This window comes from Sceloporus undulatus, chromosome 1 (assembly GCF_019175285.1).
Source record: "Sceloporus undulatus isolate JIND9_A2432 ecotype Alabama chromosome 1, SceUnd_v1.1, whole genome shotgun sequence".
Taxonomy (NCBI): domain Eukaryota; kingdom Metazoa; phylum Chordata; class Lepidosauria; order Squamata; family Phrynosomatidae; genus Sceloporus; species Sceloporus undulatus.
The window spans coordinates 295,530,597-295,548,161 of NC_056522.1; the positions used below are offsets into that span (position 1 = coordinate 295,530,597).

The 17,565-nt window shown below is 37.1% G+C and overlaps 1 protein-coding gene across 5 annotated transcripts in view; it reads right to left on the bottom strand.

The window, feature by feature from the left end:
• SHANK2 (SH3 and multiple ankyrin repeat domains 2) overlaps positions 1-17,565 on the bottom strand; it is a 489,211-nt gene that overhangs the window by 47,923 nt on the left and 423,723 nt on the right. For 3 of the 5 annotated variants that reach the window (XM_042469278.1, XM_042469300.1, XM_042469309.1), the window contains 3 exons: positions 16,689-16,769; positions 16,358-16,366; positions 9,296-9,316 (listed from right to left, as the gene is read on the bottom strand). The exons of 1 other annotated variant lie outside the window; for it this stretch is intronic. In XM_042469278.1, the coding sequence (XP_042325212.1) occupies positions 9,296-9,316; positions 16,358-16,366; positions 16,689-16,769 (111 nt within the window). The remainder of the gene's footprint in view (positions 1-9,295; positions 9,317-16,357; positions 16,367-16,688; positions 16,770-17,565) is intronic. One more of the 5 variants, XM_042469286.1, reaches the window with a different exon arrangement.

Below are 17,565 nucleotides of genomic sequence, written 5' to 3' on the forward strand. Positions count from 1 at the left end.
ATCCCCAACTTATACATAAAATTCTGCCTTCTGAAACTGCATTTCATATATCTGAGGAAATGAGCTGCAATCCACAAAACTGAAGGTAAAATCAAACTTGTTTGTCTTTAAGGTGCCACAAGATTCTATTATTTTTGCTACAAAAGATTAACAGTTGTACCATGCTAGAATATTTTTTTTTGAAGTAATAATTTTGCTGCTGAGTTTGGTTTAGTCCTGAATAAGTTGTTTGTAGATAGCAGTCTACAGATATAGATTTACATGCACCATTACTTTAAATCCAAATCTGCTATCAAATTGGGAGAGTCTTTCAAGGGAAATTAGTATTGGGCAGAAGACATAAAACAACATTTAAACAGAAGACTATACCTTAAACATAAGCTGCTATTAAAAAGCAAACAGATCACAGCACATATTTTATAGCAGGCTTTTAAACCAGTAAAACTTGAATACTTCAATTTCAACATGGTTCCTACGATTAGCAACAATTATATATTTTATTGTAGGTAGATTATAATTGGGGTGCTAATTCCATTTATTCCTCACAAATAAAAACCGACACTACTTTACTATTTATTCAATATAGTATGTCTTTTGTAGATGCCAAAGTAAAGTAATATTATTTTACATAGAATTTTAATTGCTTATAAATAACTGAGATTATGTCTGTAAAAATACCTTCTATAAATGTGTGAGAAATGAATGTGCAGAATTAAGATAAAATAATCTTCATCTGAAATCAGACATGAGGCTGAGATTGAAACAACACATCAAACCATGTACAGAAAAACTCTGTTGTGTGTTTGTAAGACATGGCCTGTGTATGATAGTTTAGTGTGTGAATTGACAAACCCCAGTAATGGATTATGCTCTGCTTCAGTGGGCTAAGAATATTGAACAAACAAAACAAAAACTCTGCTGTAATCTATGGACTGGCTATACTTTTTGAAATGCAAACCATGGTTTAGTTCTAAACTATGCTTAGTGCAAAACATTCCTGTGTGTGGTATTTATATTGAGCTGAATTATAGCACTATTATAGTTTGGAATTGCATTCCAAATTCCAATGCACTGAAAACTATGCAGTCATACACCACGGTATAAAGTCAAGGACAAGTTCAGATCATGTAAAAAAACACTTGAATTTTGATCAGAATATTAAAAAGAATGATATGCATTTCTTGACATAGGTCAGGTCAGAGTATCATTGTACAGGATAGAAAATGTACATAAATGTTCAACTAAATACTAACACTAAATCAACAGATTTATATATATCCCAGAGAGACTGTTTGACAGAGCTACAGATTAGACAGATATCTGGCAAATATGTGTGCTTTATTACCCAGGGTTCACCAAAAAGAATATTATTTCAGCACAATATCATTAAAAGGCAGAAACTGACAACATATCCTTTTATGCACTTTGGATACACACAATTGCCATTTTCAAATACTAATTCATGTAAAAATATTTAAGGCTTAACATAGCACTACAGTCCTATGTGTTGATTTGCATATTCATTTATTTGATTTTTATTTGAGTAATACTTAGAGGTAGTTCCTACTTCTTTATTAGTCAAATGTAAGCCTGTCTCTCTCTGGAAATATCTCTTACATATTACCTTTTAATGGCAAAGTTACATTTTGCCATCTGGCTTTTATCTAAAGATGAATTAAAGGTAATTTCATACTAAATTAATCAATTATATTTAAAATGTCACGACCCAGGACAACACGATAACAGTATAACATTATTTTTGATATCTAATATCAAATTATATCACATACAGTATCAAACCAGATTCCCAAAGACAGGTGAAAAAAACTGATATGTGAAAATACTCTAAAACATTTGATACATTTGAAATTTAATAATGCAAGAGATTTTGTGCTGCAATATTTATTTTATAAGCAAAATATTCAAGAAAGGGGCGAATTAAGAATTTCCCCCCATCTAACAAGCTATATGGCAAAAATGAGAACTGTAAGGGGCAACTAAAAATGTTGGCTCTAGGGTGACATTTGAAGAGGTGAAATTTAGAAAGGTGGATCAGTTTTCCGAACATAATAAAGTATAGTGATATTCCCAAAACATTTGAATTGAAAAAGGGAAGAAAAACAAACCACAAGATGCCTGGTCAAATTTATTTTATAACTTTAATAAGAAAGAAACATTCCATTATTAACACTGGAAAAACAAAGCAAAATGGCAGGAAAAGAAAGCCAAAAAACCCCAGCGATTGTTGTCAGCCTCCCTGACACCTGAAAGGCAGGCAGACACAAGTTAATAGCATAGTGGTGGCTACAGCATATTGCACCGTAGTACCTGAAAGACAGAAAGAGAATAATAGCTTTAAAAGTGCATTACATGGATAGCCTACATTCTGAAAAACATTAAGGACATAATAAACTCATTTATTGACCAAGTTACTACTTTTTATGACAACAATCAATTCAAAAATACCCCATACAATGGCCATAAAATTATAATTCTCTTAAACACTTACAATTCCATTCTTTCTATTTTCTCCTGCAATGCTTCTGTACTGGGATGGCAAAATCACCCTCAGTTAGATTTCTGTAGTGAAGAAAAACAGCTAAGTACTTTATATATGGGAAGGTATGATTAGTTACAATTGTATGAATATTTTGATCTTAATAAATATGATAATAATTCTAACACAGAAGCTCTAAAAGCCCAAATGTATTAACTACTGCTAGCAATTTCAGAAGCATTACTGATTTTCATGCTGGATGATGTTAACTGAAAGATTCTCAGGCCCGTTACAAACGGGCCTTTAAGTACGGACTCAGTACTTGGGGGCCGCCATGACAACGTCACGACCACGCCACCTCTATATGGGGTGGCGCGGATGTGATGTCGTCGCTCCGCGCGAGGGCACTTAATGTGCCTTTTGTGCGGAGCAGGAAGTAGCTCTGTTTCGGAGCTCCTTCCTGGTTTGTGTCGCTGGTTTGCGTCGCTGGGCGCAGCCTTCAGACGGCTGCGCCCAGCAACGCAAGGGAGAAAGGGGCCAAACGGCCCCTTTCTCCTCCTCCCCGCCACCGCAGGGTGTCCTTGGGGCTTGATGCCCTAAGGACACCCCTTTCCAGGTTGTGGGGAAGCGGCCTTTTGCTGCTTCCCTGCGGCCCGGAAAGCGGCGGATCAGGGCCTCAGTGGCTGCTGTTCTGGCCGCTGAGGACCCGATACACCGGGGAAAGGCATGCCTGTAACGCACCTCAGAATCTCAATTTATTATCTCTTTGAGACAGAATTCAGACAAAATCTGTTTGATGCAGCAGTATTTTCTGGGAACTACTGATCTTACTGGAAAAACATCCTCCTAGTGTTTCTCTCCACAATTATTACTGTTTTGTAGATTATGACTGAAATCATTATATCTTACTGATATATACCAAGGGGGAATCATTATTATTGGCATATATTAGAAAATAAGTGCAATCTTATTTTGAACACATTTATATAAATTTGGCTTTACCTAATTATGCTAAAAGAATATTTAATAAATTGGATAAGAGAAGACAGAACAGAGGTTTGGACTATCGCCATGAGAACTTATTACTGCATATTTTAATACAACTCAATTGCTGCAATCTTAATTTAAGTATCACGTGATGTCACAGATCAACACTTACACAAATATCGTTCAGAAGTCCCATGTTAAATCAGTAGCTTTGTTGCTGTATTTCCTTGTAAGGTATCGCTTGGCTTGAAGATTTCTGTCCAAAGCATCTTCCAGGTGTAAATTCTATAGAGCTGGTGCAGTCTTTCTTTACATTATGTTTCTGTTGTGAAAGCTTAGTAATCTGTTCCACAGTGTTGAAATATCCATAACTGCATTATGCAGCCTTTTTGAGAAAAGTCACATTTATGTTCTAATTATTATTGGAATATAAGAAACGGATTTATTTTCTGTCTGTATTTCGAATAACACTGTCACACTTTTCCCCCTGAAAAAAAACTGGCACTGTAAATAGAGCAGAATATAAGTATTATCTTTTTCTACATGCCACAAAAATGTTTTCCTCTTAAGAATTAATACTATTAAGCATTTTTCTGTTCTGTAATGTTGCAAAACTGTTGTATTGCACTTTGATTTAATGTGATATTATAGATACATTTAAAACTGATATCTTAATCATTTTTATGGAAGCAATATTTAGGTCTTCAAGGGCAAGATCAACAAAAAAAGGGAAAGGTTTTTATTTGAAACAGGAAAAAATATTCCCATTTCAGACTGAAAGATCTTTGGCACTCTAGATTTTTTTTAATAACACATTTTTTTAACACAAATATATCCTTAATTAATTGTTTCATAAATTAATTTAACAGGAGTGGGGCTTGTAAATAGATAATGAAACTGTATTTAGTTTTGACAGAGTAAAGTAAGAAACATTTAAGGTAGGGCGAGCTAAGTGCACCTGTGGGCCATACATGCAATCCTCTGTATTCAAGGATTTTTTATCCACAGATTCAGCCATCCAAAAAGCAAACCAGGAGTATGCCATTTTATATAAGGCGCACCATTTTACTATGCCATTATACATAATGACACTTTAACATCCATATATTTTGGTATCCACAGGGGGGTCCTGGTTCTTTCTCAGCCCTTTCTGAACTTCCCCATTTTGAGAAAAAATGCATGTCTTAGAAGTCTTTATATAGCTTACAACCTCCTTGTATAATTTTCAAAGGCCTGTTTCAGAAATGGCCAAAAGGATTTGGTTCCTCCTCAATTCTGGAGACACATTTTTGATATTCCATTTTGATAGTCCATGTGGCTCCAGAGGGCTCTAGGGGCACAATAATTGGCCTCTTGATAAAATAAAATTGCTCATGCTTGATTTTAGCCCTCAACAAACAGAAAGTTGTACAATACAGTAAATAATTAGCTAAAATAAAGTTAATAGTAATGGAATAATTTCAAAGAACAAAAGCTAAACCAGTAAAATAGTTAAGAGTAGCTATGATTAAAACTCCACAAATCTTATGGTTAAAGCTACTGTAATGGCATAAGATCTCATTGCCTCAGGATTTCATTTCAAGAAATCTGAAGAGGTAATATATTTTGTTGCTTCTCCTGTTTGATTTCTTAAATGAATTAATGGCGCATTACAGACCGCCCAAAAGTGGGCGGTCTGCCGCCACCGTCATTAGCTGCGCCGAGAAGCCCCAGCGGCCAGACCGTGAGGCTTCCCGGCCCAGCTAAAAAGAAGCGCCAAAATGGTGCTTCTTCTTGCCACCCGAAAGTGGCACTGTGAGGCGCTAGTCACGCACTCGTGGCGTCACTTCCGCCACACGATGTCCGGATGCTGTGCATCCGAGATGTCAAGATGGTTGCCCCAGTGTGGACGGGCGGCGCCATTTAGTACACACTCCACGCATGCTAGACTCAGGGGCCGTTAGGAAGGTAAGACCCTTCCTAACCCTAGCACGCCCCTTCCTAACCCTAGTACGCGCAGAGCACGTACTTTTTGGCGGTCTGTAACGTGCCAATATTACTTAAAATACTTGTCATATTTATATTAATATTCATGAAAATTTGTACTAGCTTTTTAAAAAACTAAGCAGGTGTTGTATATATCAATTCACTGATATTTTATTAACTCATACTGGAGCAAAGAATTTGCCACACTTATCTGATTGCCCTACATACACAGTCCTAGATGCAAATAGATTGGGTCTGTCCACTAAAATGGATGTGGAGCATCTTAAAGCTTGGGAAAGAGCATACACACTCAGGAATTACTATGTCTATGCTATACTCTTGGGAGGCCACATTCGCATGCTGAAACAAAACAAGAAGTGACATAACTTTTGGCTTTTTGGAGGGACATTTTTTCCTTTGGGTTTCTTCTGGGAGGGGGTCAAGGGGTGGGTGAAGCAAACTGCTGTGTTGTGTGGCAGTGGTGTTTTTATTTATTAAAAAACCCACTTCAGGTGGAAAAAACACAACCCCTTTTAAAAAGTGGAGGACACTGTAGGCTTAAAGATATGGGAGTGGGGTTTCTGAAGCCCCAAAAACCTCTTAGGCTCATTTCCCCTGTTTCTGCTGTAAGTCATCTCAGGATCAAGACAAAGCTATAAAAGCATTCTTTGTTGTTGTTATGTGCCTTCAAGTCAACTCTAACTCATTACTTATAGCAACTCTCACAGGATTTCTTGGCAAGATTTATTCAGAAGAGGTCTGTCACTACCTTCCTCTGAGTATATTACACTGAGGGAATATATTGATTTCCAATAGAAACAAACAAGCTTCCTTTATATACCGCTTCATACTGCCTAAGCAGTGTCTAAGTGGTTTACAACTGTAAGCTAATTTCCCCCCAACAATCTGGGTACTCATTTTAGCAACCTCAGAAGGATGCAAGCCTGAGTCAAGCTTGAGCCCTTTTGCTGGTCTTGAACTCACAACCTTGTGGTTTTTAGTGAGTGGCTGCAGTACAGGCATTTAACCACTGTGCCACCAAGGCTCTAATCATGTGAGATACATAACACACATAAAGGCCTTCTTTGAATTTCACCAAAATGTTTTCCCCAAAAAAGTTATTTTGGGGTGAAGCAGATGGGCAGGAAGGAGCAGCCAGAAGCTGCTCCCAGCCTGATTGCCCAGGGGCTGTGGGGCCGCAGCATAAACATATGCTGTGGTCCTGAGGGCATCTCCTGCCATGACCCCAAATAGGAGTAGAAAAAAATCTGGCACCTAAGGTGGCCCAGCGCAGCCCCAGGACAGCTTTGGGGTACTCCAGGGGCATGTATCATGTAAATGCCACACTCCTGGAGCAGCAGGAAGCTGTTGCTGTTTGCCCGTCTGTTTCAGGCCTTTGTTACAGTTTGCATTGATCTATAACACATGGCTTAGCCACTCTACTTAGCTGTGGCTGTTATAAATGACTGATACAACTCATATGAAATTATTAGGACACAAGCTGCCATGTTTCAAGCACGCACCATTCCCCCCACTAGACAAAAAACCCAAAAAGAAGAAAAGAAGCCATTTTTAGTAGGCAAATATTCATTTTAAAGGCCAGTGGTTAAATTTTGAGATTAGTGGAGACGATAAAAGCAAAAGTGTTGATACAAAAGGAATCACCACAATCTGATATATTTGTGCATAGTGTACTGTGTGAGGAACAAAAGTAAAGTAAAAAGTAATGCAGAACACAGCACTTAATTTTAATCTTTTAGAAATCTCTTATTCATTGCATGAATACACCATAGCCCTGATCCAGGGGCTCCATTGTATATATGGCGCTCTCATTCTGTCATGGGATACTGTGTAATAAGGGGCTCATTTCCTTCTAGGTCATGTAAAGTTCTACATGGGAGAATGCGTGCATGAGGAACTGTGACTACTGCTACACTAACCGGGAAAAGTCCCTCTTATAGGCACCCTATACAGCATATAATGGAGCTTTCTGCAGTTCTGTACACGAGACTCATATTTTGTATCATACCAAAGGAGGGGAACCTTGGGCTCTCCCGATATTTTTGACTTCAATTCTCACAATCCTTTACCATTGGCCATGCTGGATGTGGGGAGAGCTGAAGGCCACAAAAGCTGGAGGGACATGTTTGTAGTATGGTGTACAACTATATTTTAAAGAATGCAGAAGGAACACATTACTAGCTGTTTGGCATAAGTAAATAACATTAATGTCAGTGTATGCATCTTTAGAAACAGATGTTATTTTCAGTATGTACACTACACACACACACACACACACACACACACACACACACACACACTCTAACACTACAAATAATTCATGTGATGTATCCCTGAGAGTTAAACATTGCTCATGGATTCCTTGAGCATTTACCTCCCTTTTACAAAAACAGAATCAAGCAAACACACAGTATACTTATTGGCTAACTCAACTACACTACACGTCATCCAAGTAAGTGGGTTTCACAACTGACTAAAAGATTTTTCTCCACACTACTGGTTTCTGTAGAATGGTTAGAATAATAATCCACTGACAAAAAATTGTAGATGTAACTTGAGCTCCTGGCCACACATCAAAAGAAAGAGTGCTGCTAAAAGACTGAAGTGTTAAACAAAAACAAAACCAAGTTTGCTCTCAGGCACTTTACTTCATTGTTCGAAGCTAGTAACAAAATTTATATTTTATACAAACCTCTAACTTCTTTACTTGTTGCCCTTAGTTTCTTGTACCACTACGATACCTAAAGCATTAGCGGTGTACTGTGCAATCACATATGCAGAAAAATTAAGTTCCCTGTTTTGAAGAAAGCAGGTGACATACAAAGGTGGGGGGCAGGGCAGGAAGGGATGCAGCTAAATATATGCAACCTTTATATACATATATTTGATTTTACTATAAAATGTCAACAATCCCCATCTGATGTTCACTTAGCAATCAGTCATTGCAAGTTGTGCAACAGTCTCAGTAGGCTTTGCAGCAGAGGTGGGTCTCAAGGAGGTAAAGGAGAGGAGAGCTGTGATCTTATGGATCAATTTAGGGAGGGCATTCCATGCATACGGGACAGTGTGGAAGATGCTACATTGAACCTGAAATTATGCAGAGCAGCAGTTCTCCAGTTAAATACTCAAGGTGTGTGTGAGGTGCCTATTTTTGAGACAGAGGCAGTGTGGTTCCGTGAGCAACAACTGGCTATTAAGCAGGCAAGTGAAATAAGTGATGCAAGACTACACCAAACACATGTTACTTGCCACTGTTTCTCATAGGGCTGCTTCACACATGATGTTCTGACATGAAGGGAACCCCAGCGTAAGGAACATATGTACAACCATGTCTAGCATTAAGTGTGAAAATGTGGCAAATATCAACTTGCCTTGGTTACACATGTTTTGAAGCTGCAGCAGGAGGTTCCAAATATATGTAACCACAGCAGAAGAGATATGCAACAAAACATGGGTGTGCATATTTTTTCCTTAGAAGGAAGCTTCCTCATATAAGAAAAATGACATGTATGGAACAGTGCTATGTGGCTGCCAGCTAGCACAGTAACTTTGGGATAATGATGGGAGAACAACTGGAAGGGATCTTAAACAGATAAAGGAAAAAGGAGAGGGGATGAAGGAGGCAAGACAAAAGAAATAAATGGGTTCATTTATTTCAAACATGATTTTTTTTTTAGTAATTTTAGGTGCTTGCAATTTATTATCTAAATAACTAAAACATATTATGATCAACGAACTGGACCTTTACAACTGTGTAGTCTTCTTAAATATGAGAATGTGCAGAAAAAATGAATTAAAAATAAGAAACAAAATGCTTCCCCTTACCCTTCTTCTTCCGTACTGAAGCTTGGAAATAGAAAGGGAATGAATGGTAAATCAAATCTGAAGTGAAGTTCATTCTAAAATGTTAAGTCCCTGTTTCTGCACTGAGCATCAATCAACACTGAGAACTGTATTGGTCTCTTTCCAAACTACCATTTGTCCTATGAGTTACGGAATAAGAGGTGTTTAAATGCTAATCAGAAAGTTAGGCTCACCATAAGAGACAGATTATACTGGGTATGCCTAAAAGCAAGATCTAGTTTCAAAAGTTCAGAGGTAAACTTGAGATGTTTAAAAATATCAGTGTGACATGGGACTTTCTGAAGACACTTTGAGTGGTTTGAGGCAATGTTTATACAGTATCCTGTTGCTTTGTTCACCAGCTTCATGGAACATTGATTTTCATGCTTAACCTTTCCTTATTTCCCCACTAATTCTTACATCTTTCTCTTCATCACATAAAATTTGCAAAGTAAAAGAGATGGGAAAGTTGGCAATGCATTCTAATTGCTATCATAAAGAGCAATCTGGAAACAGCCCTTAGAATACAAAGGAGTATGAATTGTGATCACTCACTAGTCCATTTCTTCCTGATATTCCTTTTGCAGTTTCTATAGCATAAACATTACTTAGAGAGGGCTTATACAGTAAGTGAATGGAACATAGTTATGAAATATTATGAGGAAGAGGATTAAGTGAATGAGGCACCACACAAAGAACCATGAAACTATGTCTACGAAGTGAACAAACTACTGTAGTTCCCCTCCCCCAAACAGCAACCTCTAACATGCCAAATATTAAAATGATTTTGAACCTGAATATCACTTAGAACACAAGAGAGTTGTAAATGGTTCCCCCCCCCCCCAATCTTTAAGATTTCCCAAAGCACCTTGGATATCATCAGATTCTGGAAGCAAGCAACAAATATTATTATCAAGTACGTTATGAGTACTGTGCTAAAGTATTCAGTTCAGATCTTTTTCTTGTTGCTTTCCAAGTGGGATGTTAGGGGCAAAGATGCCTACCTTCAGGGAGAGGTAAAAATCTAAGAACCTTGAAGGCGTGGATGTGCTTACTCTAAAGATGAAGCGGAGACAATGTGTGTATGTCTCTGTGTGTGTCACAAAACCACAAAAAAAAAAAAATACTAGAAAAAAAAACCCACAAAGCAACTAGTAAGAAGAGGGACAACACAGATACATTGTGAATGCTGTGCACATGAGAGGTTCCAGCTACAATCCCTGGAATTTTCAGGCATGGCTGGTAAAGAGGTCAAATCTTGGAGAACTGCCATCCACCTGGGAGTTTGTATGAACATATGTAATTTTAAAGTTCATTGCACATGAAGGTACTAGGTATCTTCTTAAGCAATGTCACCTACCATTCAACTGACCTCCTCAATATTGTCCAATTCATGCTTGGAGAGGATGGAAATGTACCCATGTGTACTCACTAGAGAGTGTGCGAATGACCTATCTAATTTCTGATTGAAAAAATGGATGCTATTTGGGTACCAACATCCTCAGCATGCCAGAATTAGCCATGTGGCACATTGTGGCTATAGAAGAGGTTGGCTGTATTGCGGTGGAAAGAGAAGAGGAAAAGTACATTGGTCTAGTGTTATTCTCCATCAGATGTATTTATGCCAGTTTATGACTCTACATAAGACAGCATCCTTTTCTCTTAAATTTCTACCTCACTGAAACAGCATCTATTTGAATTTTAAACCGCTTCAATTAGGAAATAAAAATGTTTATTATATATATATATATATATATATATATATATATATATAATTTATGATATCCTTTAGGTAGCTATGCTTATCCAAGAGAACGAAAAACAGAGAAGAAATAGATATAATTTCACTGTATAAGCTTCCACTGATAAAAGGTTGTCCAAGGCTTAGCAGACCCCAAAGGAATAATAATTAGACAGAATAGGGTGACTGTGATTTCCTAGAGTACCACAACTGTGTATAGAAGGCATATGAAAGCTGAACTTTAAAAAAAAGTTTCCTGTATCATAAATCGATGAACTTTTGCTTAAAAACAAATAAAAAGTGTTAATTCCCCTAAGATTTTTTTTAAAAAGTCACCCCCAAATCAAAAATTCATATTACAGTATTAGTGCATATGAGGTATATTATATAGTGTAGTATATATTGTATAATTGGCTATACAAGTATACAATATACACAATTATATTCAATTATTCATAATTTTACAATTTATACATTTATAGAACTATTTTGAGCTTTATAAACATGATTTAAATTGTTTAGAATACGTTTAAACCTGTTTTTTTTTTGTATTTCTGTAACAGTGTAAAGCAATGTCACATATGAAGAGTTATAATACCATACAGAAGAATAAACATACTTGGACCAAAAATCAATTCCAACAGTCACATAAAAAAAGAAGAATTTTCTCTAGAAAATAAAAGGAGAATACCACTGCAAACACAAATTATTGGGAGATACCAATTTCTTGGAGCAGAAATTAAAGATAGAAAGGAGTGAGTAGAGGAAATTTCTAAGGAAATTACTAAATTATGGGAAAACAAACTTAATTTCTCACATGTGTCGGATCAGGTGATGCGATCAAAGCTTGACAAGGTGCTAATGATTTATGATGAATATGTTAAGAGGGGAAAATATGATGTCCTGGATAAAGTTTTTGATATTACAAAAATAGAAAGGGAATGGTTATCCAGTGAAGACAAAAAAATGTACATTCTACAAGTGGAAAGCAAGGGAGCAGTTGGATACTCAGCAGGTAAAATTGCAAGCAAAGATACAATCCACTCATCAAAAAGACAAAAACCTCAAGATCTATCACTACCATCAACCTCTTATGATCTTGAGGTTACTGCTAGTGGATCTGAAACTGAGTCTGAAGAATCTGAATATGGAACCGATGATGTGAATACTTCAAAAGTGCCTAGGATACACAGCAAAAGTAAAATTGCAACCAATCTAGTACCAAGAAATAATCAATGCACAGAAAGAGCTATTAAAAGTGATGCAAGAACTGTATGAAGTTTGCAAAGACAAAGACAAACTGTAACTACGGTTCATCTTAAGTAATAAGAAAGGAAAAATGTTGTTTTTTTGTAAAGGTATAGTGTTTAAATGTTTATAGTACAACAATATATACTCGTTATGTGATAAATAAATAGGCTACTATGTTGTTTCTATGGAAAAATGGTGTATTCCATTCTTTTTAATTTGGGGGTGACTTTTTTAAAGACAGGTAAGAATTAATATGTTTTTAATTGTTTTTAGAAAAAAGTTCATTGAAAAATGATACAGGAGTATGAGGTTGTGAAGCTTTCATACCCTAGTGTATAGCTCCCTGTTAGCAAATCTGTATTATCTTCCAGTACATGTTTTGCATATCTAAAATATATCCCACTATAGTTGCATATATGGAGAAGCAATATCCTTGCATTGTTGTTGTTCTTGTGTGCCTTCAAGTTGTTTCTGTCTTAAAATGACTCTGAGGTGAACCTATCACTGGGTTTTCTCGGCCAGATTTATTCCTTTGCCTTCCTCTGAGGTCAAGAGAATGTGACTTGTCCAAAGTCATCCAGTGGGCATCCATTGCTGAGTAGGGATTCAAACCCTGGTTTCCAGAGTTGTAGTCCAAAACTGAAATCACTACATCATACTGGTGTAGTGTAGCTTTGTGTAGCTCTGAAATACTGAGTCTGTTGTGCCAGGAACTCCCTATACAGAATGAACTCTTTTGCAAAACTACCTCTACCACATGTAGCAATGCATTAAAGCGACCTAAATATTTTCATACGAACAACATAATTTTCCAATCTATATTCTGTGCAGCATGAACAGCAGAATATTATTACTATCAAAAGGTGTTCAATTAAAAGCCACAATTGCATCTGTAGCCTACTTCTATGCATGTTTTCCTAGCAGTACTTATATGTGTTCAGTGGCTATATCCTCAAGCAAATGCACACAGGAATGCAGATCTGGTATAGTTAATAGCACTGGGTATTCTTTTCCTGAATGATCAGGGCTGCTCCATCATATTATTAAGGAAATTATCTCACTTGCAATTAGTATGCAGTTTGAAGTGAATTTGGCTTCCTTATTTACAGAGCTTGAAAAAATTGTTGTTTTCGACTACAACTTCCAGAACCTCCCAGGTAGCTGGAGCCATAGTCTAAAAAGGTAACTTTCCCAAGCTTTGACTATTCACATGTAATATATGTAGCCATATCTGATGAATTGTGAATCACATTAGGAGTGGATATTTGAAGCTATTAGAAATATTTAATCATGCCAAAGGGTCTTATTAAAAACAGCTCTTTCTAAGTGAAAACAAAGCCCAACTTCTATCTTAAATGTTCAGGAAAATATTTTCTTTATGGCTAAGTTTCATCATGTTTCCTGTGGATTCCTTTGAAGTTATTAAGTGCTAAACTTCTAAAAGATTAAACACTGGAACTCTGTGACTTCTAGTTTTAGAAGCCTAAAAGCTTTTGTTTAGATGAAGTGTGAACTAATTAGGAACTGTAACTGGTCAGCGTACTATTACTAGGCTGATCCCTTGAAAGTGTCAAAATGTGTTACAAATTATCCTTTACACAGTTGCCTTTATATGTTTTCTTAACAAATCTAAACGAGAAGGATTTTGAAACTGAGGAAATGGCTACTTCAGAACTTTTGTGCTGAAGTAATTTCATTCCACAAGAAGATCACACAGCTTGAAAGTAAGAGCAACTTTTAATATATAAAATTAAAAGTAGATTTTCTACACTGATTCAAATTAAGTAGTGAAGAGGAGCTGCTTTCAGTGTACAGCCAAAAGAAGAAAGACTATTATTTTGCAATTTTTTGATTTTCTAGGAGAATGAAATTAATTGAGCAGGAAGGTGGTCCAAGGAAAACTGCTTTCTGGGTCTCAAAATAGTCTATGAGAAGGAGACAGCAATCTGATGAGTCAGCGATAGTAAGTACTACACAATTTTCGACTTAAACAGCAGTTTGGGATGTCATCTGGTATGGGGAGGCAGGGCTTCCAGCGCCCAGGGCCAAAAGGTCACTTCTCTCCACCTCGCTGCCACAGCACATAAAATGGTGACACATCAGTGAGGTGGGGGATGTGCTCAGCCCTTGCATCAGCCTCTCCAGCCTTCTAAGTCCTGTGTGGCCATGGCCATACAGGACCTAGAAGGCAGCTGCCTGCTCCCCTTCGCCTTCCAAGTCTTGCATGGCCCAGAAGGCAGCCACGAGCCACCTCCCCCTGCCTTCCAGGTCCTGCATGGCCATGGCTGCATGGGATTGGCAGCCATCCGCCCACTCCCTCTAGGGTGTACTACCCCACCAGGTGACACCCCCTCTGGAGTGTCATCCAGTGCAGTCCACACCACCAAACTCCCTAGTGATGCTACTGTTAAACAGATTACCCTTTGGATTAGTCTCTCTGTCTGGGTGTAATGGCTAATGAGTTAACACTGGGCTGGGTCCAGATTTCCTGTTTGGACACTCTACTCATAGGATGCAGGCATCTGGAAGAGGCATCTTTCCATTCTTTGTAGTTCTTCCTTCTCTCCTAAAAACTGCTCTGGAAGGTGTGAGAGCCTCTGAAACACTGTGAGAACTAATAATGGCAAAAACTGTTCCTCCACCTGCTGTCAGATCCCTTTCTTGAGTGGGAGGAGGTCCTCTGTTTACAAAATGTAGCTAAACTCACTTTCCTGAAAGAAGAAATAATCCCTTTCTCAGAGGTGCCAGGAAGTTTTTGTTTTGTTTTTAAACTGGCTCACAGTTTTAGCCCCCTAAAAGATAATTAGGTTTCTGCCTCATAAGAAAGGTTTTCCTATTTTTCTTCCTTGCAGGGAGAATGCAAAGAGGCAATGCAAGAACTTAAGACAGATAATATCACAATATTCCCAATGAAGGACACAGGAGACTTGAACATGGTTAAGTAAAAACAATATAGAAAACAACCCCCCCTTATTTTCTACAAATAATGTTTTAAAAAACCACCCCAAAGCATAAACAATTTTACTAGAACTAGAGATTATACAAAGCAAAGACATACATAATTCTTAGCAAAACTCTTTATAAACCATACACAACAAATACCTAAATGTGAATAATTTTTGTTTAAAATATCAGTGCATTTAAGGACCTTTTGTTTATTTGTTTGAAGATTTAATACCCACAAGCCTTTCTTTCTTTCTACAAAATATACTCTAAATGTGTGTCAACACACAGGAATGGTTAGAAAACTCCTTTGCATAACCCTTTGAGTTCACAATAAGGGAAGAAAAATTTCTAGTGAGCTATTGATTTAATTACTTGGCCAGTGAAGGTATAATTGGCCTTTGAATGAATTGGTCAATATTTAATAGTGAATATTGCATATTCAGTAATATGCTGATATCAGGATATCTATATCAATTGCCATGCAACATTTACTAAAAGATCAAAGAGCTCTTTTAAAAAAACAACATGTCATATAAAAATGTGTTCATTGGAAGCTTGCACAAATAGGTCTTATCTAATATTCAGTATTAAAGATATGCATACCAAAGAGTAAAGTTCTTTCTAGTTCATTCAAATCTTAATTTAGCAATAAATTAACAAACACTGATGGGCCCCAATCCAGTAGGACAGCAGAAGCTGGTGTGCCAGATGCTACATCCTTGGAAGTCTTCCTCCATGTGCCTTAGAGATGATCTGCCCTGTGGATTGTTTGGTCTTCAGGAGAGAGAAAGGGGTACCTTGAAATAACCCAGTCTCCCATTTCCCCTTTCTTACAAGTGCTAAGCTCATCTTACAGATGATAACACTTATTACCCCGGGACCTTTTGTGCTAAAATTTTATGCATTTTCCAGATGGCGTATGGGTATCCCCACCCCACGAAAAGTACATTTTTGAACTGGTTATGTAGCAGATGTGAGAACAGAAATCTGTTTCCACGCTTTGTTTTTGCTGGATTGGGGCAAAAGATTTCAATGAGAACTAGTTGCCCATGAGTACAAAGCTTTATTTCTTGTCAGCTTTTAAACAACGAGGGCTAGCAGCTTACCTTTATCCACTAAGGAGAGGCCACAGAAATTTAAAATAAAACAATATTAGATAAGCTGATTTCTTTTTTTAAAAAAAATAAACTAATAAAAAAAGTTTTTACTTAATGTGTAAAATAATGATGCACATAAATTATAAACACATTCTCTCGCAGAAATGAAAACAAACCAAAAAAGATCATTCATGCTCATCATGCACACTTGGAAATCTCCAGAAATGCAACATTCCCAAGTAATATTTCAACACAACGTTCTGTACAGGATGCAGTTTCAAACAGTATTGTTTTTACATCTCCATTATTGTAGCATGCTGGTTAAAAGACACTTTCTTACCAAGCTCTTCAAGCTCTGAGGTCATTGACTTAGACCGCAAGGTCAGTGCAGTGGTTGGAGCCCGCTTTGGAGGTGGTGGGGCTTTGCATTAAACAGAAGGACATACAACATAAGTAAAGACACTTTAGTATGCTCTTATAGTCACTATTCAAGTACAACTTCAAAATGCATTAGTAGTGAAATTAAAGTGGCCTTTTGATCTCTAGCAGCAATTCTAACTATATATATATATATGTTTCCAAATACAACTAAGAAAAACATTCTATTTCATTTTGGGATTATATAAAAAAAGATTGGGCTGTGCAAGGACTCAGATTTGGTTCAGGGTCTGATTCTATTTGGCCTTGATTTGGCTCAGAATGCTTTGGATCTGATTCATTTCACTAAAGCTAAAGCCAAACTGAAAATCTGAAAACCTGAATGTTTGTGCTGCCTGTTAATTTTGTCTGGGAAATAAAAACATACATCCATGAAACCTCTAATTTTGTAATTTGTAAATTTGCTTCCTTAGAGGATATATATTCTGCCAAACTAAAAGTGAATAGCTAGGAATTTACCTTTAGAATTGCCATAACCTCTGCCCCCCCCCTAAAAAGTACATGAATCATTAAAAAAAGCTCCCTCAAAGGAAATGAATCCTGATAAATTACACATAGGCCAGCTTTTTGTTTGTCTGTATTAGCATCTGAGAAGTTTTCTATTCTGTTGAAGTTATTCTGTTGACGTTCTTGCTATTCTATGTCATGGTAGAGTTTGAGTACCAACAGCTAATGTACAATGGCACATTCTCTCTGTGTTAGTAACTAACACACATAATACAGTCAGCCACAAAGGAAAAAGGTTTTTAAAAGAATCAAACTCTAAACACCACAGACAG